General features: G+C 38.8%; 1 protein-coding gene across 1 annotated transcript in view; it reads right to left on the reverse strand.

Moving 5' to 3' along the window:
- LOC122803780 (echinoderm microtubule-associated protein-like 5) overlaps positions 1-27853 on the reverse strand; it is a 3919718-nt gene that overhangs the window by 2576733 nt on the left and 1315132 nt on the right. The window contains exon 8 of the mRNA XM_044073467.1: positions 21457-21594. Coding sequence (XP_043929402.1) covers positions 21457-21594 — 138 coding nt within the window. The remainder of the gene's footprint in view (positions 1-21456; positions 21595-27853) is intronic.

The raw sequence follows: 27853 nt of genomic DNA on the forward strand, positions 1-27853 counted from the left end.
CACTCTTAATCCAAGCAGTCTTAGATGAACTGCTACCACTGCCATGCACTTGGTGAACACCCTGGGGGATGTGGAGAGACCGAAGGGCCCGGTTCTGAATTGGTAATGACTGTCTCCAAGCTGGATGCATAGGTATCACTGAGAGTGCCTGTTCATTTTGATGTAATAGTATGCACCTTGAAGACTGACAGAACACATCCAGTCATCCTTCTGTAAGACAGGCAGAATGGACTGAACTGTGATTATCCAGAATTTGGAACTTTTTACAAACTTGTTCATATAACTGAGATCCAAAGTGGGTCTTAGATCCCCCGTTTTCTTTGGCACTAAAAAGACCCTTAAGTAAATTCCGGATCCACTTTGGTCTGGGAGGACCTCTTGGATGACTCTTTTGTCCAGCAGCTTTTGAATCTCTAGAGCTGCTAACTCCCTCTGAGTACATCAGGGAGAGATTTTCTTTTCCTTTGGAGAACTTGTAAAAATTGAATGAAATATCCTCTGGATATGATTCTCTGCACCCATGAATCTTTTGTGATGGCTATCCAGGCTTTTGGGTGCAAGGATAAGCACCCCCCGACTACCTCCAGAGAGGGACAGTCGGGCAACCTTTCAGGAGTGCTGAAAGGATCTCTCCAAGAAGGAATCTTGAGACCCTTGATTCTATGGATCCCCTCTGCCATGTGGGTGGTGCATTCCATTGTACCTATCTTCCCCTCTGCTTCCTGGGGAAAGTCTCCATGTGACTCTTGGAAAGGTCCTTGAGATTTCCGGAACCACATCTTTTTACCATTGTGTTGATTCCTATAAAAGGGCTTCTGTGGGGTTGAAAAGTGGATTCCCACAGCAGATAAGGTCTTTCCATCTTGCTCACTGCGGGAATGTGTCACTTTAAAGGTTGGTCCACATAAAGAAGATCCATCAAAAACAGCATTAATGATGTCTTGAAGGGCTCTGCAGAATCACACAACTGCACCCAGACATGTCTCCTAATGGCTATACCTGAACTGAGGAACCTTCAGCTGCATGCAAGTTTAATCTCATGGATGTGTTTGTACTGGATTGCAGAATGGCCAGTGATGAGGGAAAAGACTTTTGTCCTTCTGTGGACATGGACCCAGGGTAGAGTTAAAAGTCCCTCTGTATCCTAGTGAAATGTGCCAGGTAATTCAGCGACCATAAGGCAAAGATCGCTGAGGTATACACTCCCTAATGCCCTCGACCCCCTATTACGGTGATGGACAGTGGAGCTCTGCTCAGCCAGATACTTTTTGGTGGCTGCCGCAACAATCATGGCATCTACAGGGATTCCCTTTTTCCACTGCTGTCTGTCAGAAGGGGTGTTCAAAATTTTGTCCGGGTGTTTGGGGATCGGTTCCACAGAATCCAGTTTCTTCCACTCCCTGTGGGACACAAGATCTATAAGCTCATCTGCCGGGGGCCCAAAATGTAGATGGCCCAGACCGAAGGCTTCCAATAACACCGATTCCTACTGGGAAGGGATTTGGGAAGACCAACCACCTTTCTGGTGAAAGATCTGTAAGATGACTCCAAATGAGACATCCTCAGGTGGAGATCTAGGGGATCCTTCCCCTTCAACAAAATCTGTGTCTTCTGTGAGGGATTCCTGCAGGGAATCCAAGTGCCTCCACTTGCACAACCTCTTCAGTGGGGTGTTCTGGAGAGGTGTCAGAAGAACTGGGGAGTTCCCTGGTGGGATCTGTTTGGAAGCCCTGAGCTGTAAGATGAGTAGACTCAAACATAGGATCTGAAGAGGGAACATGAACTGGATCCGAAGGAGCAAGAGTCAAAACTGTTCTGGGGTGAGAGAAAACCCAAACCCTCTCAAACACCTTTAAGGTGGAAGGACCATGAGAACCCAAGGACAATCCTACTGGAGCCGAGGCTCTCAGCACAGATGATCCAAGGTCCTCTGTGGCTCTCTGTTCCAAGGGAGGAATTGGAGCCAGGCTGTTGAACGCTGAAGCCCTGAGGAGAAGCGACGGCTCCAAAACCTTCAGAGTTGAACTCAACCCCTCGGATAGGACACCGACAATTCAGCTCTGAGAATTATTGTGCTCTGGGGGGGGGGGGGTAGGAGCTGACCAGATCAGGGAAGTCTCCACAGTGGGATACAGGAGCATCTTCGATCTGATGGTCCGACTCTTGGAGATCTCGGATCTGAGGGGTCTGAAACAGCAGGTCAGATCAGAGAAGGACCAATAACAGACTGGAATGAAGGTTTAAGGCTCATGGATCCAAAGGGAGACAGAGACAGCAAACCCCCATTTGGATCTGTGTTCTGAGGAATTTTCTCATTACCCTATCCACCTCTGCCTCAGAAAGACTTCGGAGGATCTAATGGAGGAAAAAGTGGAAAGTGGTCTGGAAGGCTTTTTAGGGGTCTCCTGAAGGAAGAGAGACATCAAACTTGGAGATACCAGGTCTGGGGAAAACAGTGGACTATGGATCCAAGAAAACTTGGTAATGGCAGACATCAGATCCAAAGACATTGGATCCGAACTCTTTGAAATTTTCTGAGGTGGCTCAGAAGGAAGCAAGTACTTAGGAGGCCATGAAGGGGAGTGTTTTTGGTGCTCCCTCAGCTCCTTGGACTTATGTGGGGGACTTTGAGCCCCTGATGCTGATGTACCAGAAGAAGAAGCAGACTCAGAAAGAAGACCCTTAAGCACAAGTTTGTTCCTCCTATCACTAATAGCTATAGGGTTGAATCTGTCCCATATACTGCAACAGGTGTCCAGATGTGAAGGGCTTAAACAATAGACACACCCCCTGTGGACTTCAGGAGTTGGGTATCTTATGCCCACAGGAAGTGCACTTTTTAAAGCCAGTTGGCTTTTCAGTCATACTGTAAGGGAAAAAAATCAAAGTGGCAGAAAACTAGACAAATAAAAGATAAAGAAAGTTCCTTTTTTAAAATTAGGTTTAGGGAAGAGTAAACAGTTTATACCAACAATGGTAAAATGAAATACCTCATAGCAATGTAAAGGAGAAGAAGTAAAAAGGTTACCAACAATGGTAAAGAAGAATACCAAAAAGAATTAAATTTGGTAAACAGACTAGCTAGATAGTGGGTAAAGGAGATATTAGTATATAATTTGAAGGAGAAAAAAATATATACATTTTCATCTCACTACACCAAAATGAGCTCTAGAGAACACAATCCTGACTGAATTATTGAGTGGCAAACAAGATCTGAGGTAACACAGTGGACAGGAGCATTATGGGTAAGGGAGGAGCTCAAGAGTTAACATAAGATCATGCATTTATCCTGTACACTGCCACACCAATAAATCTGTTCAGTACAGACTCACTGTGTAAATTAGGATATGCCAAGAATTGCACTTCTGATGGGATAAGCCCAAAAATTCCTTATCAGAACTGGAAGGAAAATGAACAACTACCTAATAATCTTTTTATGCTCACAGATGTTGATTCTTTGAAAGATCATAATGAGATGAAAAACTCCTGCAAGATGTTCATTGAAGTCTGTGGGTAGCACATGATAAAGATGGGGTTTGTCTCACTGATCCAAGTCTTGTCAATATACAGGTGCAACCCAATAAAACTCTCCCAAAAGGTCATCAGTATTTGCTGAGAAAAAGTTCAGCAGAGGAAGGTATCAAACCAATAATCTAAGCCTTATTAAAACAAGGCATGATTGCCAGTAAAAGTAGGTGCAATACACCAAACCTGCCAGCCAAAAGCCTAATAAGGAAGTGTACAGACTTGTACAAACCATTGGAGCTATCAATTTGGTAGTAATACCAGGTTTTCAGCAGTTCCAAACCCTACAACTACAACTATTGCAAGTACTTTTCTCAGTACTGCTGTATATTTCTACATTACAGAATTTTTCTTGTCTGTCTTCTTTTAAATTCCCATTTATCCAGATAGTCAATATTTGTTCAGTTTAAGTATCAGGGTTAACAATACACATTCATAGTTACACAGTTACAGAAAGTGTGCATAGAATCCCTGTCTTTATTCTCTGGGGAGAAATTTAGAAACCCTGGAATTTCCCATTGGGTCTACCCTAGTATAATACCTAGGTGATCTGTTGGTCACCACGCCCTCTAATGCAGCATTCCAAATAGATTTGCTGTAGTTGTTAAATCAAGCAGACGTAAATGAATTTAATGTAGCCAAGAAGAAGAAAAAAAAACTGCAGTTGTTGAAACCAAAGGTAAAAAAATGTAGGCCAACTCTTCTTTCATCACAGTAGCAGTATCATACCTTTTAGAGTACATGCAATTTAAGCAGCTCCTAGGTCAACTACTCCAAGACACTTGAGGATTTTTGGGTTATTGTACATAGTGGATCTTATGGTATGCAGACATCATTAAACCATTATCTAAAGAAAAGAACTCCATAGTTTCTTCCATGGAATGATGACAGCGTACACGATTTTTGAATAGTAAAACAAGCCCTTATGCAGGCACTTAGGAATTCTAAACTATTAACCGAAAAGCACACAACTTCCAAAGAGAAAAAATGCAGTTATAGGCGCTGTTCTCCAGTAACAATAAAGGTTTTCCTCTTAATAAAACGTGGAAACTCAGTTTCAATAAATTCAAGGTCCAAGTCCAACAGACCACTAGGTAAAACGTTTCAAAACACCAATTTATTTGACAAAAAAAACAGATTAAGTGCTTTCATCTCCCATATGGAGACTTCATCAGAATCTGTTACACATACAAATCTTCAGTTTAAATACATCTAAGTAAAACACACTTAATTAATCTTGACTTCTAATAGCCTGGCCATTAATTGACACTAATTAACATTGAGGTAATGCTGAACCAAACCTTTGGTAATTTACACTTGAATGTTAATACAAAGTTGTAGAGGTTCATAGGAATTCATAATCTTAACATTTCATAATTTTGTTTCCAACTTATATAAATGTTGTAAAAATTAAATATAAGTACAATCATCAAAGAAATTGTGACAGGAAATACTCATTTCTTATTAATACATTAGTTTGGTTTATAAATACCAATAAATATATAAAAATATAAAAAAATATATAAAAATATATATAAAATGTATGTAAAATATATATATAGTATAAAAATATTGTATGTTAAAACCACATTTATTCTTGTACCTTAAATAGTGTTAACAACTATATTTTAAGCTACACCCTTAATAAAAATAAAATATATTATATGTACATTCTCCATAAGGACTGAATCTGAATATTTTATTTATTTATTTATTTACATAAGTTACAACTTAGAATTCTAAACTACCACAAGTGTTAGGATAGTTATTGCATTACTATAGTTCTAAATTTGGTGGATGCTGCCCTGCCATCCTGACAACCTGCTTAACAGCCGTGACTGCAACTGCTAACCTAGTAGAAAATGCAGCTTGTTTGACTTGAGGTCACAAAATTTATCTAGAAGTACTGCATGGAGTCAAAGCCCAGCTGACAGAAAATGAAGATGTAGTATCTTTATCGAGTGCAACTCAGTGAATATGAGCATTCGTTACTGGCAACTGCTGCTCTTAAGATGGGGTACCTTCAGTTATTGAACCCTGCGTCACTTTATTTGACAGATACTACAGCAGAACAACATGATTATGTTGCCTGTTAATAATGCTGTGTTCTTTCCTACAGTCAAAACTATACTCTTAGATAACTCAGACCTTCAACTGAAGATGGCACCTTAATCCAAAGATCTGATGAGATTTCTAACCCATGGATTCACTGTGTTTGATGCATCACACATTGCTATAAGGACTGCTAAATTGCATAACACAAAAAATAACTTTTATACTTGCGGAAGGCATGTTATTAGGGAGGTAACTAAGGATTTGTGTATATGTGTGTGTGTGTGTGTGGGGGGTGTTAGTAAGGATAATGATTTTCTTATTGATGGTCACCATCTATAAGAGAAACTGGGGTCAGATCGGGAGAAATTTATGATTCTCCATCCAACTGCCAAGATTTTGTTTGAATAGGGTCATGGATGAACTCTGTTTTACATAGATGGGGACCTCTTCCATAGTGAAGGGATACTTTGAGACCCATATCTATTTCTCCAGCATGTTCTGTTTATGTCACAAGACTCCTGGATCTAGTGTTTCTGGTGCTGTTTTTTTTTTTGTGCATTTGCAGTAGATTCATCAGGCCTGGGTCTGAGAAAGCCTTGTAAGCCAGGTAAACATCCCCTGCACAATAGCCTGTAGTAGACTTAATACAGAGACAGAGCCTTTAGGCGATCAGCATAAGATAGGCTATTCATGCCCTGAATTCTCTGGTGAGAAATCTTTGTGGACATTTCAACTGTTGCAAGCGTTTGGTTAGGTACTTGCCAAAAGAACACTGTACTCAATGAAAGATCTGATAAGGGCTAAATAACTACCTTGGACCTGGATGCCAAACCCTTACCTATAAGTTGGTCTACATAGAATGATTTTCTTACCACCTTAGCTATGTGTTAGTCAAAGGCCATATTGTTCTCTACAGAAGTTCCCAGATCCACTATGAGTAATTAACTTGGGTTGACAGTTTCTCAATGGGCACTATAATGCATATTTGTGTCATGCATACGCTTGCACCCAGTGATTGAGAGAGTTAATGAAGAATTAAAATAAATATATAATTCAAGTTGTATACAGTATATTATATTTTCTAGTTTATAAATGTGTGTGTGTGATATACATAAATATACGTATGTGTGTGTGCAAATACATACATATATATATATATATATATATATATAATATATATATATATATATATATATATATATATATATATATACATACATATACACACACACACACACACACACATATATATATATATATATATATATATATATATGTATGTACATGTATGGGTCCCATAGAGAATTTCAAAGCTTAAAACTTCGAAATTCATATGATCGAAAACCATATGACTGAAGTTTTAAAACTTCAAAATCCTGAATGGAGATCGGCATAAGCATGGAATGGGAGATTTCCCTTTTCCTCGCTGTACTGCGATCTCAGAGTTGGTATATTTACGTAGCGGGGGGTGCGGGGGTGCAGGGGGCTTGCCCCCCCTGCAAAAACATGTCTTGTGATGTATTGACTGCTTTTTTGGGGGCGGGTTCTTAATTTCGAGATTCCAAGATCTCCAGGTTCTTAATTCGATATTCTGTATCCTGGGATTTTGGTCTTTCAAAATTAAGAAGTGAATCCATATACACACACGCATATATATATATATATATATATATATATATATATATATATATATACATACACACACACAATTATACATATATAATATATATATATATATATATATATATATATATATATATATATATATATATATATACTCACTCACACACACACACACATACACACACACACACACACACACACACACATGGTTTCATGAATTCTGCAGTGGTAGCACTTGCTCTAGCAGGATGAGCTTTTGGTTTTGAGGGTAGAGCCAATCCTTGAGTTTTATATAAAAAAGAAATGCAGTCTGATAGCCACTTTGAAAGTGTAACCTTCAAAACATGATTTCCCAACTTTGCTTTGGAGAAGGATACAAATAGTTGATCTGATTCTCTAATATCTTTTGTATAGTGTAATTAGAATTTGATCTGTCTGTTAATATCTAACATATGAAGCATGTATTCTCCTTTGTCAGAGTAATTGGGAAATATGTCCTCTTTTTTCAGAGTAATTGAGGAAAAAAAGACTGGCAAGTCAATGGATTGATTCAAATTTGCTTCAGATGAGACTTCTGGAGAAAAAATAGGATTTGTTCTCAATGACACTCTGTCTTTGTGGAAAACGATAAAAGGTGGCTTCTATGAGAGAGCCTGTAATTCAGAAATTAATTCAACGTATGTAATGGCAATCAGGAAAACAGTTTTCCAAGAAAGATACTTCTGGTTCAAAAGGTTTCTGAGTCAACAACTGAAGTAAAATTGTAATGTCCCACGGAAGAACTGGGTCCTGAACTGCAGGCCTCATAAAAAAAAAAAAAGCATTAAGGAGGTGATTAAAGGGTATAAATAATGTGGTTTGTTAGTTTTTAAAAAGTAGTAGCACTTAAGGTTTTAAAGAGTTTAATGTTCTGAAATGCACTCGCAATTACCAAGGGTGTGACTGTTTCTACAGTGTTAACTGGATGATCCTGGGGGTGTGTGTACTGTGATGTATTTTACGCGTTTAGTGTAAACGCTATTTAAAGTAGGTAATGTATTTCAAATTTGTCTAAGGAAGTTCCTTGTATGGTTTTAGGAATGAAAGCGTTTACGTATATTTTAAAATTTGTATCTAACAGTTTTATAAGTGTAAAAATCCTCTGGAGTGGAACAGAAAATAAAATACTACTGTGAGATCACCTTGCTTCTGAGCTTTGGACCTTTTACTTGTTTTTGGTTTGTTGGTGTTTTTGGAGTACTGCCTAAATAAAAAGTTCTTTTGAGGAAAGCTTTACTTTTTTAATTCTTAAAGTGTAAAGCATGTCATTATTATTGGAGCATTTCTCCCTTAGCCTCTGCTGAAAAAGGGTTCCTGACCCAGTTGGACCTTCCTGGTCACCAAATGTCAATAATAAATAAATATATTTTACATATTCTAAGCAATGTCAAAGTCGGCCTTCATGAACATTAAAAATGGCAGCCATTTAAACATTAATGGTAGAAAAACTAGAACCATGGCAAAAAAGTTCTGAAAGATCTCTGAAATCGATGGGAGGGGAACAAAAAAGGTCTAGTCCTTTAGATAATGACCCCCCTCCCCCCAAAAAAAAAATCTTCTCCATTTACTTTTTTGGTTGACTGTTTTTGAGAAGCAGAAATTATGTGAACTACAGGAGAAGATTGCCAGGCATCTCTGGCTATCACTGAAATAGGAGAAACCATGTAGTTAGCTTTAGAGCTTGCAGATGTGGTACAGGCATCCCAGATGGGTGACTAAGAAAATTGGGAATGGGATCCAACACTTGGGGGTGTAGTAAATGAGGACAAAGGAAGGGAAACTAAACCTGTCAGGGCCAGAATAGGGCCAGGGTCTTGCACCTTGCATCCTTCTGTATGCATTTTATCAGGAGAGGTATTGGTGCATAAAGGAGAGCAAGGGGCCAAGTCTGGACTACAGCATCTCACACTGACTGTCCCTGTGGAGGGATAAGGGCAAAGTAATTGCTGCACTTGTTGTTTAGGTATGAGGTAAAAAGGTCACAGAAAGACTGGCCCCAGCAGCTGAAAATATCTGCTGCCACTATCTGGTTCAGAAACCACTTATGAGGTAAGAGACTAGACCTGCTCAGCTTGTCCACCAGCACATTCAATGTCCCGGGAATGTGCATTGCTACCAGAAAGTGATGGGAAGACATCTCCCATTGCCAGACACACATGGCCTCCCAGCAAAGTGGATATGATCAAGTTCCCTCTTGTTTGCTGATGTACCATACCACTGACATATTTTCTGTTTAGTTGTTAATCACTACCCTGGGTATGTAGTACTGGAAAGCCTGCAACACTAGGAGGAATTCCGTCATCTCTAAGATATTCATATGAAGTGTGGCCTTCATAGGTGACCATGTTACTTGAACAGTCTTTCCTATGAAATGTCCCTCCCCCACCCTAAAAGGAAAGCATCTGTGGTTATTGCAGAGAGAAGGGTCTCCCTTCTGCAACTGATAGAGAGGTTATCCACTATGTTATATGGTTTCTGCAAACTCGATTAGATGGATTCTGGCATGGAGTGGATGAAAACTCTGTAACCACTGGACTGAAACATTCCACTGTAACACTCTCATGTGGTATCTTGCTAGCAGTACTAAAGTGATGGTAGAGGCCATCAGACCCAACAGACAAAAAATTATATAGTATACAGTATACTAACCTCGAAAAAGGGCATAGCAAAATTAATTTAAAATGGGTGGCGAAAGCCAAACACACTCTGGCTAGGCTTATAAATGCCCTAGGGCAGATAGCCTAGTATGAACCTATGAACCTATAATTAATTTTGCTTTTGGACAGGAATGTTGAACTACCTGAGAAGCCACCAGCCTTAATGATAGTATTCTTGCTTTTGGAAGTCTGGAAGTTTGTTGAATTGTATTTATCTCACCTCCTATGAACTTGTTTCTTGACTATGGGGCAATGTGCTCCTCACATGACAGTTATCCCTAACTGATCTGCAGTATTGAAGTAGAAATGTTTGGTTCTGTAGTAGTAGATCCCTGGAGGTAGGAGCTAGGAGCCAATCATCTAGATATGGAAAGACTTGGATTCCCTGCAGTTGTAGGTGAGCTGCTACCACTGCCATAATCTTGCTGAACACCTGGGGGTCTGTGGTGAGACTGAATGACAGTGTTCTGAATTGGTTATGGTTGGCTCCCAGCCAGAAAAGGAGAAATGCCCTGGACTGTATTTGAATCTTTATATGGTAGTAGGCATGTTGGAGATCTATACAGCACATTCAATTATCCTTCCTCAAGAGAGGTAATATGGACTGTACCATGACCATATGAAATTCTGTCGGTTTGACAAACTGATTGATGTGGCTGAGGTCCAGTAATAGCCTGAGGTTACCTGTCTTCTTTACAACTAAAAAGAACCTGGAATAGACTCCAGATTCTAACTGGTCTGGGGGGACCTGTTGAATCACTTTTTTTTTTTTTTTTTAGCAACTTTGAAACTTCTGCTGATACAAATTACAAATGATCAGGCAGAGTATCAGGAGTCTTTAATCATTTCTTTGGTAGATACAAAAAGGGTAGGGTATGATATAGCCTCTGGTGATTATCCCTAACACCCATGAATCAGAAGTAATGATTTGCCAGGCCCGTGGGTAAGGTTATACACCCCCCCCCCTGACTGCCTACAGAGTGCAGCAGCTGAGTAACCCTTCAGGGCCTTGGCAAGGTTTCCCAGTGACGGGACCATGGAAACCCTGACTCTGCCATCCTTCATTGCCTCTGGGGCAATGTCCATTCTGGATTCATGCTCCTCTACCTCGGGGAGGTTGTTTATCACCAGGATTATCACGGTGAAAGCCCAGTGATTTCTTGAATCACATTTTCTTAAAACCCTTTTGATTCCAGGAATATGATCTTTTTGGAGTGCAGAAACAGATTCCTACAGCAGACAGAGTCTTACCATCTTGGTCACTCCTGTTAAATCTCTTTAACCTTGGGTCTAAAAAGTGAGGAACCATCAAAAGGGGCATTAATAAAAGATGCCTTGAAGCTTCTTTCCAAGAAAATCGCCACATGCAGATATGGTGATGCACGGCAATACTTTTAGTAGCTGCTCTTGCTGTGCCAAATGCTGTGTTGAACAGCAGGTGCATGGCTACATAAGATGTAGACTACAGGGTGGACATTTGGGTGTTCACTGTTTTTTGGGCATCTGAGGGGAAATTATCCGAAAGAGACTTGGACATCTCCTTGATCAATTCCGTCTGGAAAAGTGTCAAGTGAGCAAGGTAATTCAGCTCCCTGAGAACAAAGGTTGCTGAAGCAAAAGTCTGTTTCCCTAATCTGTCCAAAGCCCTTGACTCCCTCTTAAGGTGATGGACAGAAGAACTCTCCAGAGTAAGTTCTTTCCTAGCGACTGCTGTTACCACCATGTCATCTACTGGGGGGGGGCATTTTGACCAGTGCTTCCTCTCTTTTGGGGCTGCTAGAATTCTGATGGGTTTCTTAGGAATTGGATCTGTAATATCAGGGTCCTTCTACTCCCTCTGTGTCATAAGACCTATATGTGCATCTGTTGGGGGAACCAACCAGCACGCAGAACAACCACACCCAAACCACTCTGAGGAAAACAGACTCATCCGGAGAAGGTTTTCAGTGGACCATCCCCCCCTTCTGTTTCATCAATTCCAGCATGTCCCCAAATGTAACATATTCTGGGGGTGATCTGGGGGATTGTCCTCCCTCATCCAAACTCATGTACCCAATGACTGACTCAGGAGAGGAGTCTGTGTGCTTCCATTTGCATATCTGTTTGTCTCTGGTGTTCTGGAGGAGACAGAGTGGAAAAAAACTTGGGGGCTTGAGTGTTAAGCTGTCTTGAAGAATATGGATTCTTCTGACTGTCCCTGTCAACCCAAATGAGAGGCATAAGGAACAGTTCCATTGGCTGTTGGAATGGATTTGAAAACAACGTACACAAATGCCTTCTTGGAACAGCCAAGATTCTTTTCACAGCCTCTAAAGCCAACACCACAGTTGGATCTAAGGAAGCACTTCCTCTTTCAACTGATTCGGGAAGCCTCCCTACTCCAATGGAGATTGGGTCCCAGGAGGACCTTAGACCCAAGCTGTCAAGTGCTGAGGCACCATGGGGCAGAAACAGCTCCAAAACCTTTGGGATCAAATCCACCACTGATGCTCTGACATGGACACTTCAGCTCCAGGCCTTGAACCAATCCAATAACACTGGAGTTGATAGAGTAAGGGATGTAGTCAAAGTCCCTTGGGCTGTCAAATTCGACTGAGTTGCATCAGAAGAGTTAGGACCTCTGGGACCAGATACAAATACTGGACCAGTATTGGAGCAAAGTATGACAGGATTGCTGTGCCTGCACCTAGACCTCCCCTCAAGGACAGTAACAGGAGGATTCCCAGTTGGATCTCTGTCTTCAATAATTTCCTGATCATTCGGTTGAAGCTATTGATGAGGGTCTAGAAAGCCAAGGGCTCACTGGTTCCAGAGAAAAAGTAGCTCTAGGGGAGGGAGTTTAGACCTGACTGACAGGTAGATCCAACTGCCTTGAAGAGTTAGGCACTGGACCCAATAAATTGGACAGATCCAGAGACCTTTTTCTTGACTTGTCAAGCCTCTTCTCTTCTATTCTGATTTCTTATTTTCTTTTCTCTGAAGAGCTTTCTCCGTATTTTTCTTTAGACTTGTCCTTTTCTTTCTCCTTCCTCTTCTCAGCGCTAAGAGAAGCAGACAGAGGTCTTGCTTCAAATGACATAGTGGATATTAAAAACTCTACCTGTGGGGAAGCAAACCCTTAATAATTAGTTTTTCCCTTCTATGTTGTACAGCTCTACAGCCAAAGGCAGCACAGATATCACAACTTGCCTGAAGATGAGTTGTATCTAAATAATATACACACAAGAAATGAGGGTCTTGAGGAGAGATTTTGTGCCCACTGACTGAAAATCAAAAAACACAACACTATTTGAATAAACTGTGTGTGTGTGTGTGTGTGTGTGTGTGTGTGTGTGTGTGTGTGTGTGTGTGTGTGTGTGTGTGTGTATATATAAATAAATATATATATATATATATATATATATATATATATATAGATAGATATATGAACAAAAAAGGAAAAAATAGTTGCACAGGAATGATATCAGCATACAAATTGCTAAAAAAGATTGCTGTCTTAAATTCTAATGTAAAATCCATGTTAAAGATCACTTTGCATTCTTATTAAAAACAAGAAAGCAGTATTCAAGCTGGTATTGCTTGTTTAAGCCATGGTTTATTAAGTAAAACAAAGGATAAGGTCTTTCACACTTGTCAGAGCTTCATCAGATCTGACACCCAGAAGGAAGATGAACCAGACTCAAAGGCTTCCAGGAGCACAAATTAATCAGAAGAAGGACTAACTGTGGACCATCCCCCTCTCTGTTTCATCAATTCCAGAATCTTGACAAATGGACATCCTTGGGGGGGGATTGTGAGGAGCCTTCATCCTCATCCAAGTCCGTGTCTTTGGTGACAGACTAAGGTGAGGAGTCTAAGTGCTTCCATTTATGTCTGTTTCCTATGAACCTTCTTAGACGGAATATCAGAGGGTTCGGAATCAGACTGAGAGCTAAAATTGCAGGAAGCCTGGGAAAACTGTGGCACTGACTGTCCCAGTCTGACAGAAAGATGAAAAACAGAAGATGAGTCAAGCCGCCTTGAAGACAGCACCTTTTCCCTCAGCATCAACAGTACCTCATAGAAAGCCTTGAAGGATGAAGAAGCCACTGGCACCGTAGGTTCCCTCCTTTCCTTGAACATAATGGAAACCTCAGAACCGATGGGTCTCTTCCCCAAGGCTGATCTTGGAACCAAGATAAGTAGTGCCAAAGAACTGAGGAGAAGGGATGGCTCTGACAGTTTTAGGGATGAACCCTCCGCCCAAGCCTCGATACCGAAGCTTCAGCTCTAAGACTATTCCAGATCTGAACACACTGGGCCTGAAAGAAGGGAACTAGATGGAGTCAAGGTTACCTGAACTATCGACTCTGACAATGGTGCTCCAGAGTAGATGAGGCCTGAAGCTACCAGTGCTAACCGTTGAACTGGTATTGGAAAAGAGCACAGAGCAGGGGTAGATGGACAGTACTTGGTACATTCCCAAAGGATGGTACCGAGAGAACATCAAGCTGTGTCTGTGTCCTAAGAAATTTCCTCATTCTTCTGTCGACATCCTGTTCGGTCAAACTCCTTAAGGAGCTGGACGATGATGTCACCGATGATGGTCTGGAGTAGCCCTTCTCCTGAAGTATTGGAGAATGACCAGTGCCAGAGAGAACCAGGGATGAGTCGGAGATGTACAGTACTGAGACAATATTCTCAGTACTTTCAGATCCAATTCCAGAGAAAGGGAATGATCCAGAGACCTTTTACAGGATGTCTTGTAGTCCCCTTTTTCCTTAGACATGTCTTTAGATCTTTTTTCCTTATCTTATGCTTTCTCTCTAGATTTATTGTCCTTAGCTCTGGGAGAAGAAATGGACAAAGAAGATGTAGGGATGGCAGACCATGTCTGGGAAGGAAGGAGTCCGTTGACAATAATCTTTTTTGCACCTGGTTTGCAATGCTCTAGCAGTAGAAGAAGTAGGCTTGACATGAAGTATCTAATTGCGTGTCCACTAATACACACAGATGGAGTAAGGGTCTACAGGGGACAGCTTATGGCCACGCTCTGTGCACTTTTTAAAGCCTTGACTATCAGCCATGACAGACACAGTAAAACACATGCACACACGTGCGCGCGCGCACACACACACACACACACACACACACACACACACACACACACACACACACACACACACACACACAAACACACGGGCACGCGCGCACACACAGAATAATACTGGATCTAGCTAACTTACCTAAATACTAATGATAACAACTTAAAGCAAAATATTCTTAACATTTCTATAAACTCCTTAGAAAAATACTTCAAAAAATACTAAGAAGAATCCTAACTAACTACTATACTAGCAATCTTAAATTCTTATGCTAAATATCTATAGAAACTTTAAATGAAAACAGACAACACTGGATCTATATTTATCAGCTAAAAAATTAAGTTTGAATTATCTGTGGCCATGAAAAACTATGAGTATACTTTAGTAAACAGAAATGCCAAATTCAAAATATTTTACAAGTATAACTCTTTAAAAAAGGATATAGTACAACCTGTCTCAATTGAAATTATCAATCACCTATACATGCAAAGCTCAAACTCCTTGCAAAATTAAAAAAAAAAAAGATGAAAATAGATGACTTTATGGATCTCATGAAATATGGATCAGTGAGTATTTGCATTCTTAGATGGTTCTTGAACATAACTGCAGTATACCAAACTGTTACTATATATATATATATATATATATATATATATATATATATATATATATATATATGTGTGTGTGTGTGTGTGTGTATATATACACACACAATTTGGAATTCCAAAAGAAGATGTAAACACAGAGTATATATATTTAAATGCTGACAGTTCAGCTAGAGAAAGCTGAAAGACATGAAGTACACTTTCTCTGTAGAGGCTCAGGTACCAGAAAGAGAAAAAAAAACTCATGAAGATCAGAGCTCATCTACAAAGCGTATGCCATGTTTACCCACCATCCATCCACTACAGACCAGCCTATTCCATTCTGCTCTAAAGCAGTATCTGCTGAGTACACATGGTCATGCTCCTGCTCATCTCCTGGTTAAACCAACTTAGCTTAGCCCACACAAAAAGTTCCAATAAAAACTAAGGTCATACATCATGCAACTTCAATTTTCAATTTTCTCATTCCCACTATGCTTTTTTTCACCTCTCTACTTTTTTCACAAGACATCCTTATGTATTCTACTATCTTGCATTCTTCTTCTTCTCTCAGCTATAACACTCACTCTTATTTACTGCTTTATTATCTCTTTTCTTACCGTTCTCATTTTACTTCCTCTTCTTCCTACTGTCATCCTCCCAACATGCATCTCATCTGTTTTCAATATTTTATATACTGTAATAAATACTCTTTTTATTTTGTTCACCTTGCATTTTATATACCTCATTTATTTCCTTGTAACTTAATATGACTATAGCTCCATCATTTCAGTGTTATAAGATATTATCACAAAATTACATTGTATCTCATTGCTGTTTTAAAATGTATTATACAGTATTATATACCATGTGTTTTTCTTTCTTTTACACTTTGAACTGTTATCTTTAATGACTCTGTATTTTCTATAACTCTCAACAAGTGTAATCATTAATTGCAAATTGTACTTTTGTACTGGAGCTTTTCTGCTGGGCCTCCGCTGAAAAAGAAGTTTTTTGTTTTTTTTTAGGTCCAGTCAGACTAACCTGATAAATGCCAATAAATAAATACTTACCTGGTTAACATAAAATAAATGATCATAATATTCATTTTTATTCAAAATCTCCCTTTGGACCTATTTACTCTCTAATGACTTCTACCATTGACTTGTTAAAGTTTTCTTTTTACACTTTACAATTTTCTACCAGCAACATTTGTGCTTCAAATACAAGTCTTTGTTTATTTTCTCATGTATTTCACTTCCCCAGGGACACTTTTATCTTTCAAAACCAAGTAATTATAGAAACCCTTGTCTTAATTACTGTAATTTATTGTTATATATTTTGTCAAATGGCTTTTTTTTCTTAAAATGTCTTGCTGTGCAAATGAGGTTTTGTTTAAGATTGTCACCTCAGTTATTTCAGGAGTTTTTTTCATATGTTTGTGGTGCATTCTGGAAGCTGAGGTTCAATTTCAAAAATCAAAAATAGGTTTTAAAGCACAAACCACAAAAAAAAAAACTATAACTAAGGAAGGATGTATTAGCCAAATGTGGAACAAAATAGCCTCTATGTGTCTACATCACTGAAAGCCAAAGAAATACATACACTCTTCCCAAAGTTGCAGCAACTCGAGTTGTACACTTTATTCAGTAGGTGCTTGCAAGGTGTGGATGTCCCACTAATAAACTAAGAAAGGCATTTTTATGATGAAAAGTTCATTTCCTAAGGAAAACTATTTTTGGTCCAGTGTGATCTGGGAGTTGGCTAAGCCTTACTTCTGAACTGCTTTAGACTGTATTTTTAAAAGAGAATGAGAACTGAACTTAAAACACTGACTAGAGAGATAAAAATATTGGAAAGAACACTGCCTTATCAGTCCTGATATTTCCAATGTACCTTTACAGGAAGCTTCAGAGAATAACACAACTACACGACGCTTTAGGTTTTTTAATATTTTAGCAAAACACAGGAATTCATTTTAAGTCTATTATACACTGATGTTTACTGTAGTGACTAAATAAAAAAAAAACTGTGGTGCAGTGGTAGCGTTATTGCCTCACAGCAAGAGATTCACCAGTTCGATTCTCTGCTGGGGAGCCTTCTGTGCAGAGTCTGCATGTCCTCTTTGTGTTCATGTGAGTTTCCTCTGGGTGCTCTGGTTTTCTTCCACATTACAAAGACATACATCTGGAGCATTTCTCCCTGGGTCTCCACTGAAAATTGGCTTTGTTCCAAGTTGGACTTTCCCCATTAACAAATGTTAAACAAATAAATAAATAATCCTGCACTTTGGAATGATATAATTAAACTGAAAAATATCAAAAATAGGAATATTAAATGTACTTCTGAATCTTCATTTTAAGGCTGCCGCTTCATAGCATCTAAACAAACACTTTGAATATTTAAAATAGACAATGTACTGCTTTAAAATGGGACATATAGTTCATAAAAGTATTCAAGACATAAAATTTGCAACAGACAAAAGCACAGTATAATACTGCATACAAAGAGACTATGAATACTACTTTTGTAGAGGTTTTCACCTCTCTGAACCTCTGTGAGGGCACTGAACCACCACATCACCCCCTGCAAAAACAATCATTTAGAAACATAACAGTTATTCATTCGTTCCTTCATTGTCTGATTCTGCACTTAATCCAGTTATGTACTCATTATAGATAATGGATTACAGTGTTACTAACTAGGTATCCTCTCATGTATTTGTAAACTAATAATAATATGAACTTGTGCTACTACCATTAGTACACGTATGGTTAGAAATATCCTTCTTGGTATAATATATAATGTTACTGCTCTTCCTGCCTGTTTTTTCATTATCTGTATTACTGGTACTGCCAATAAACTAGTACTCTCTACCCCATCCATTTCCACTATAAACAAGGCTTTGTGGAGGTGAAGAAACCATCAAACTAAGTAAACGGATAAAAATATATATGCATGCACATTTATAGACATAGACACAAACACACACACACACACACACACACACACACACACACACACACACACACACACACACACACACACACACACACACACACACACACACACACACACACACACATACACACACACCTAAATAGGTAAAAGTAATATAAAACAACAGAACTGACTGAGAACACTTCAAAGTATCTAAAGAGACCTTAATGGTGATAAGCCTGCTGATGTCAGTATCCCACCACCCCACAAGAACAAATAAACCAAAGTAAATTTAAGAGTTTAATCATTTTTTTTGGCAACCAGAAGTATTTCTCTTTTGTATGACCTGCTGTAACCTTGGAGGCAGTATATTTAAAAATGGGTGCATGGGGCCTCAGGACACACATTAAGGAGATGCAGGGGACATTACCATCCCCAACCAAAAATGTTCCTCCTCATATTACAGATTATTCAATATATCACAAAGATCAGGTGCCAGTAAGACTGTCCATGGTAGACTGTCAAGTGATATGGTTAGATCATGTGGTCTGACTGCTCATTATTTACCCAAGAATTGTTCTTAATCATTAATTCTGTTAAAGTTCATGATATGTTTTTTGAATGAACTTGGCTAATCTTTAATAAACATTTTCCTTTTTTAAAAACATGTGTTTAGCTTTTCAGTCTTGATGTCACATTCATTGCTGTGCAGACTTGATGTTTGTTTAAATCGTGAGAAAATACTATCAACTTTGGTAATGCAAAGTAGACCTAATTATGTAAAGCTGGAATGCAAAAATATATCAATGTTTCTGGATGATTTTTAACAAACATCACTGATATTACTTCTTATAAGAAGTTATCCAGGTGCCTACAGTTATCTGACAACAGAGGAAAGGGCATCACTTTGAAGAAGAAGTTAGTGGCACTGCCCTTCAATTTCATGGCCCGAAGTCATAGCCTCCTTAGACTGGATAGAATCGGCATAATCCCCCATGCGTCTACAATGGTTCCTTTATGGGTTCCATCTACGATTATAACTCAGTGTGTCTAACATTGTTAACAAAATAAAAGAACAGCTATTCTTGCAAGCTGAAAGCACATTAAAAAGATTATCATCATTATTCTCTGTACCAACCTATGTGTATCAACAACATTAATGTTTCCCAAATAAGTAATGTCTACAGAAGAGTCTGTCAATTATCCATTTCCTCTGTTGTTGTGAATTTAAATTAGGCATAATCCTTAACAAACATTTCTTTATTTCATTCTTAATTGCCTGAATATTCTAGGAAAACATCAGCAGACACAAAAAAACAGAAAAGAACATAATAAGGATCAAGGAAAAAAGTTCTTGTGAATAGCTGAAGTGGGGTACTACATACTACTCAACCAAAGACTTACTTAGTTTCTGGGGTATATATAAGTATGCTCATCTTAAATGTGAATATATAACTACATAGAAACCAGTGAAAAGGAAAGAAAAAAAAAAGAAATGGAAAAAAAAGGACCAAGTAGTATATACTTAATTAGATCTACAACAACTCAATGAGATAACTGAAACTGATTCTCCAAAAAATATAATTCTTCCACTGAATGACCCCACACACTGAAAGCACTAGTCATCATCTTACCACAAAATAACCTCAAACATCCTAATTCTCCCTAACTGGCAACCAGACACACAAATCACCTGAACGATCAAACATGTAAAATAATAAGTATATACTTTTTTGTGGGGGTAATCTCCCTTGCATTCAACGGGGGGGGGGGGGACCCAATATATATTTAAACTAAATCTGAGATAATAGAGACAAGGACAAAGAAAAGCAGTACAGCACAACATTTACTTTTTGCTCTACTCCATACCTGAACAATCTCTAATTAGGCATGCGAAAAATGTACTGCTTGGTGACTGGGACAATTGGCCACTAGCAGAATACAATATATAAGTAATTTGTCTGATTGGTTCCTAATCATTAAGTATGTGTCTTGAACTCATACTATCTTAATAACAGAAGGAAAAATTGGGCAATAAATTAAAAGGTGGACCCAGGTTATTTAAATAAATTTCCAAACTATATTAAAGAACATTTAATTATGTGCATTTTTTCACAAAAAAATCCACATATGCATACACACATATAATCAAAAGCACTACAACATCAAACTACTGTAGACACATTCAAGAGATTTTGTCTTCTTTATGCAAACTCCTTACCAGGCAGAAGATTTAATCAATACCAGCACTAACAAAAAATGCATACTGTCAATGCCGAAGCTGGAATATTTTTAACTAGCTGCTAGTAATTAGGTGCAATCACACCTTACACAGTCAGAGGTAAATGGGGAATAATGGAACTTCTAGATGCTTATGACACTTAATGATGCTTATGGCATGAAACTGTGGGTTAAAGAACATTTCTGAATGCCCCACTAATAACAAATATTGTCCACTACATCAAATAAGTGTCTTTTGCTGACAGCAAACTGGAAATGTACAGAAAAAACATATAACATTTTACTACCTCGACTCTTAATGACCATTGAACTGCTGCTTTGCTGATTTTTGTATTTTATTTTATTTTTACTCTGTGGTGAGTAATCAAGTATTTTCTGCAATCTATTCAACATATGGCTGAAGGGTTCATACCAGAAAATAATGTTTACTTAGAAGGGTCACAATGTCCTGCTATCTCTATCAGCACCCAAAGCCTGAGACGATTGTTAGTTGAAAAGGTAGTTTACTAAACTATAAAGTCAGAAGTGTAGCATTTATTTCAGTATGTCATAATGTCATAGACAAGTATCCCCCACATGTTCAAACAAAGTAACTAGAAATCTCTTATGAAATGTTGAAGAAGAAAAAAAAGTCTGGGTTTGGTTATGTTAGACACCCATGTAGATACATTTCTTTGTTAGTTTCTGTCTCTTGTACTGCCCGCATACCTGACCCGGAGGATTGTAAATGAACCATCCTTCATTCCAAGAGCCAGATGAATACCATCCATGCTGACAGCTGCAGAACGTATTGGCTCTTCCATGTTGCAACGGGCAATCAATGCATGGTCGATCAGACTCCATATCCTAAGGCAAAACAAATAAAAAATAAAGTGGCAATTCATTAAACCTTGAATATACGGAGAATAAGAAACAGGCTGATATAGGTCTATATCATAACAGTGAATACTACAAATAGTGAACGCTGTTATGCCGAACTCAAATGTCTGAAATCTGAAAACAGCGAAGGAATGGATCAGCAAATTTTTTCCCCAAGGAAAAAAATCGCTGATCCAAAAAAAAACAGTGTACAGTCAAAATTACGTGGGGGGCTTTGCTCCCACTTAAATATACCAACTCCGAGATCGCACCACAATGGAGAAAACAGCAAAGCCCAGAGAACAGGCTGATGTGATATAGATCTGGCTGATACCAATGGTAAAGTAAAATGTTTAGAATCAGTCCTGAAAAGATGCTGAGCACAGGCAGAAGAGCATCCTAAAAGAAAATGTGTTTCCTCTATACATAATAGAAAGCAAATAAATGATGGTGTTACATTTCTAATAATAAAAAATCAAGCAACAAATAAAAGCCATTTACTGTATCTGGAAGCTCCTGTTATTACTGGATTTTTTTACCAGAAGCAAAATGTCACCATACTCCCCCCAAAAAAAAAAAAAGACAAGGTTCTAGATTTTATATAGCTTACAATATTAATCTTATGGCACTGAGCAAAGCAAGAAATATAGAATCTGGGCCTGTCTCAGATTCTGTGCACAAAAATGGGAATGTACTCCAGATGGCCAAAGGACTTCTTGCAGTCAAAATAACTGCTGCAGGGATACTGCATGGAGCATCACAGAAAATGTAAATTATTCCTCAACTTTCCACCAGCAAATTGTTTGCTATAATCTACTTCATTCCTTCACAGTGTATCCAGTTGTTAAAATGGGTATCCCAGCTGTAGGGGAAAAAAATCTGTGGAGCTGATGGGGGCTGGATAGGGATTTACATAAAATCAATATGCAAACTTGGTTCTACATAATTATCAGTGTCAGTGAAACAGAACAGATCAACACTAACCATGGAAAAGACAGGAAGGTAGATTATTATTATTATTATTAATACCCTTATTAAATTATCACTTTGGACATAAGCAAAAATGCATTAATATATAAGAAAATAAACTACTATGAACAGCAAAGGTATAGCATTACTAAATCAACTAATACCAACAAGAAAATGTAATGCTTCCAGTCAAAAACAGACTTTGGTTCGTCAAACAACACTTTATACAAATTAAAATATTAAAATATAAAAACCGATTAAGCGTTTTCATCCATTACACAATAGGACTTCATCAGAATCCCCATCAAATGAAAAACACCACTTTTTATACCTTAATAAGTCACGGACTGATTGCAATTAGTTGATCACCTTAAAGAAACAGTAACAAATATACTATTTCAAGATGTAAAAATCACAATATTAACACAAAAAATGCCTGTTTACATATGTTAAAAATTTTAAAAATACAATAAAAATTAATAAATACTTACTCCCATGTTCAATGGAAGGAACATTTGTTTTTTAAGTAAGGAAATGTTTTTGTTTATACCAGGGTGTTGTGTGGCATGTAACCTAAGTTGCCATTTCACTTCCCTTTCTTCTAATCCCCCTTCATGTTACCTCCTCTAGGGTTAAACTTAACTTGCTCCAAAATACCAAAACAAAAGCTTTTGAAGTGAGGTCACATTCCGAAGTGTTTATATAATGCACTATTCTTGTTGTGTTTACCTATATGGTAAATATGTTCATAAAGTCTTTTTTGGAGAAGTCTCTCCATTTTGGTCACAAAAAAAGCCTGACATGTTGAACATTTAGCTAGGTAAACCACTCCTTTTATAAATTTCTTCTTTGCTGGCATCCGGGGAGTGTACTTACTACCCAATAACTTAGTTTTACTTCTTTTTTCACAACTGGAAGAGCTGAAATTAAGGTGTTGATCAGTATGTAGCAATCTTGAAGTCTCTAGTATTATTATTATTAATATTATTATTACTGCTACTATACTTTTAGAGTTCAGAACTGAGGAAGATCTAGAATGACAGCTTATTTTTTTATTTAAATCTGAAAGGACTGGTCTTTTCACATCACACATGGCACTCCAAAATTCTCAGTAGTCATCTTGAAAAAATGGTAGGTATTTTTTTCCAGAATACTGGATCCTTTCATCCACATCCATCCAATACAAGTGATGGGTCTTGTCATATCCAAGCTGTCAAAACTAGTTTTCCAGTCATGAAAACCTTTAATTTTTTCCCTCCTATAATGCACTTATTGGTGAAGTTACTTCAGATAGTGGTTGCTGCCAATTAGTAGAGGCCTTACGCTAAAACTACTGGAGAAGAGCACTAAATGTTCTTCAAGTCCTTCAGAAATGGCAATTTGGAAGGGTGATGAAGGGAAGGAAGGAGGCAGGTCTCTTTTGGGGATGCAGACAGGATACAAATAACCATTTGTGACAAAGAAGGGTCACTGATTATCATAGGAACTGGAGAAACCAGGCAGTTAAGGTTGTGTAGGTACAGGTGAGGTGACCCAGATGGGTGACACAGCACATCCTTCCTGGGAACTACGGACCAGGGGGGTTCCTTGATGTGAGGCTTTAGCAGGGGAAACCAAATCTGCCTGGGCCAGTATGGAGCAATGAGGATTAATGCAGCTTTGCATCTTATGGCTTTCTGCAGAAATATGGATATTAAGGAAAGGGAAGAATGCATAAAAAACCTCATAGGGTCACTGTCTGACTAGAACATCTATCAGAGACTATTCTTTTGGAGGGATAATGGCAAAAAGGTTGCTACACTAGGTGTTGGCTGATGAGGAACAAAGACTGCGGCACCAATGACATCAACAGCTGAATATCTGCTGTGCCACAACTGGATTGAAAGGCATCTGGATGGATCTGCTGAGCATGGGTGCAAGAAAGATGGTTCTCCCAGGAATGTGCATTGCTACCAGAAAGCAATCATCCATTGCCTCACTCTCATAGCTTCTTGGCATAAGGGATAAGATCTGGTTTCTCCCTGCTTGTTGATGTACCATACTACTGCTGTGTGGTCCGTTTGGATGGGAATCACTCCCCAGAGCAAGAAGTCCTGTAACTTTTGGAAGGCGTCCATCATGGATACTGCTACTGGGGGTGGCAAAAAAGAGACTCCCTAAAGGTATTAATGAGGAAGTCACACACCATAATAAATGGATTTTGCAAAGGCTGGTGATTATTATCATAGCAGAAGGGCTGTTCCAAAGCTGAGATTACTGAACTCTGATAAGCCATTGAAGTATTCTCACGTGATATTCAGCAAACTCACCATGAGGACAGAAGAAGCCATTAGCCCTAACAGTCTAAAAACTAGCACTGCAAATGGAGACCGAAACTGAAAAATAGAGTTTGGATTTAATTTCACAGGTTTTGAACTCTGTCCACAAGCAAAGCAACTATGCATGTCTTCATGTCCAGGTAGCATCCTATAAACTGGATGGTTTGAACTGCTACTAACTTTGATTTTTCATAATTTACGGCTATGTCCAAGGACAGACAACATAGTAGGAAGTAGTCTCTGGCACTGATCGATAGCTCTCTCTTGTCCTTGCAGCAAGGAGATGATCATCTAGTTATGAAAACCCAGGAATCCCTTGTACTCAAAGACAGACTACAGCTACAGCCATGCACTTGGTTAACACCTAGGGGGGATTGTAGTGAGACCGAAGGCAAAGCTCTGAACCAGAAATATTTGGCTCCGACGTGGAAGCATAAGAATCTAATGGAAGCTCTCACCATCTTGATGTGAACAGAAGTGTCTTGGAGACTCTGTAAAGCACATCTAATTGTTTGCCTGCAGACAAAGCAAAACTGCTTGCACCATGATCATCCTAACTTTCTTAGGTAAGTGTTTAGATAAGTGAGGTCTGGAAATAGCCTGAGGTCCTTGTTTTTCTTCAGAACCACAAAATATCTTGAATAACACCCTGACCTTTTCTGAACTGGTCTGTTGGAACCTCCTGTATGATTATTTTTTGTAGAAGAGAAATCATTTCTCTTCTGTCCACTTTCTGTTGATGGGGTGGTATGTCTAGAAATGGTTGATCAAATTGTGTGTGGGGAGGTAGAGATGAAAAGGTTTCTGTGCCGGAACCTCTGCTGTTTGGCATCTACTTCTGCAAAGTAAAGCCAACATCAAAGGGCTCTGGCTAACTACTTTTGCAGACTACTGCAAAATAGAAGCAGCCAATGAATTCTCAAATGACTTCATCATCCTGTAGGAAGATTTGTTCCAAATAAATAAATGGTACCAAAATCATGGATTGAAATTAAATGCCAAAAATGCATTACTGTATCCTTTGGGAAGTCTTCTACCTAGGAGAACTACCATATTGACAATACACCCCTAAGAGTTGGCCCAGTTGTTCAGGATTTGTGAACTTATGTGAACAGTGACCTAACTTTTGACCAACATGTGTCTATTGCCGTAGGAAAGTCCTTCTATACTGCACAGCTTATAAACAAAAGGACTGTGTATAGATCTAGGGATGTCACTGTCTCCCTTTACTCAGCCCATATTAGGCTAGTCATTGAGTACAATGCCCCATTTGGCATGTATCTGCCCAGACACATGCAATAACTTTAATGCCTGCAAAGATAACTTGCAATAACTGAAACACCCGCAGAAATAACTTGCTAAATGGATACAAAGCATAAACAATATGTCTTAAGCAGAATGAGTCAAAGCCCTGCCACTTTACTCAATATCCTATAGACTGTTAAGAGATGACCTGTGTCTGCCATACAAGGCATCCCCTGACCCAGTACTTATGGATTTACTGCACATCAGCAAGTCAAATGGCATCAAAAATACTTGATCTAAACTTCTTCTGCAGCAAAAATGGTATAGTTTGGAAGTACAGGAATATCTCAAACAGGATACCACTGTTCTGGAACAGACTCCCCATCCATGTAAAACAAAGCTCATCCCTGTCCATTTCCAAGTCCACCTTTCATCCACTGATGGGAAACAGAAAATTTACCATAAAAGTGTTGCTTCTAATACTAATGGACAGAGGCAGCCCCTAAATGCTTTATCCCATGCACTGGTCCCCTTATATTACCTGTGGAATGACTGCAATTATTCTCACAAGCACCAAAATGGAAATTGGCTAGGCTTAAAATGGCCCACAAAGGCAACTAGCCAAGTACTTACCTATGAACGTATCACAGAGATATATAACTGGTGTCACAGCCATGTTCTAATAGTATCCTTTCAAAAGTTGGCTATGTCTGAGAACTACTACATTAATAATACAATAATACTAACTGGTCAGGGATTTGGGAATGCATGAAGATAGTAACCTTGCCTTTGACCATCATTTGCCTATAACAGAAAGGAAATCATTCTATATTGCGCTACTTATTAGTTTGGGTATGGCATCTAAGTCCAAGGATGTCATTATTCTACTGTACTTGGCCCTCATCAGACCAATGATTGAGTATAATATTCCTTTTGGTATATACTTGACCAGGCATATGCAACATCTGCAGTGTCCACAGAGCTTCCTCACAAAACAATACAGGGCATAAACAACATGACCTACTTGGAGGACGTCAAAGTCCAATCCCTGTACTCAATCTCCTACAGACTGTTAAGAGGCAATCTATGCCTAGTCTACAAAGGAATCTCTGATCCTGCTGTGATGGATTTGTTGCAAATCAAATAGCTTCATAAATGACCTGATCTAGGGACCGAAACCTCACATGCAACAAAAATATTGGAGGGGCAGGTATGCATCTCAGACATTACCCCCTTCTCTGGAACAGGCTTCCCATCCATGTAAAGCAGAGTTCTTCCCTAACCCAATTCAAGTATAACTTGGACCAGTAGAGTTAGAAATGTAATCCCAGTCTGTCATCCATGTCTCCATTAGACATAGGCACCCTGATAAATGCTTGACCAACCATGCCTAAGCCTACATATACCACTTAAAATAACCATAGGGTATCAAAGCTTGTCAGAATAATTTGGGAAACGTGGTCAGACTTAAAAAGGGCCCCTGCAGTTGTTAGCCTAGTAAGCATCTATGAATACAGTGCACAAAGTAGTCTCCATCTGCTTTATTGATGCTGAGGTGGGAAGCTTCTTCAAATAGGCTAACTGTTGTTTTGCTAGGTCTCTCTGAAAGCAGTTCATGTTGAGTGATATAGTTTAACTATGTGAAGCATAAGCCTCCTTCCCCATCCTGTTCAAAGGCCTGGACTTCTTGTTGATGAGTGGGCAGAGGCTGTATC

The sequence above is a fragment of the Protopterus annectens genome, chromosome 6.part0 (genome assembly GCF_019279795.1).
Source record: "Protopterus annectens isolate FY-2018-M chromosome 6.part0, PAN1.0, whole genome shotgun sequence".
Classification (NCBI taxonomy): domain Eukaryota; kingdom Metazoa; phylum Chordata; order Ceratodontiformes; family Protopteridae; genus Protopterus; species Protopterus annectens.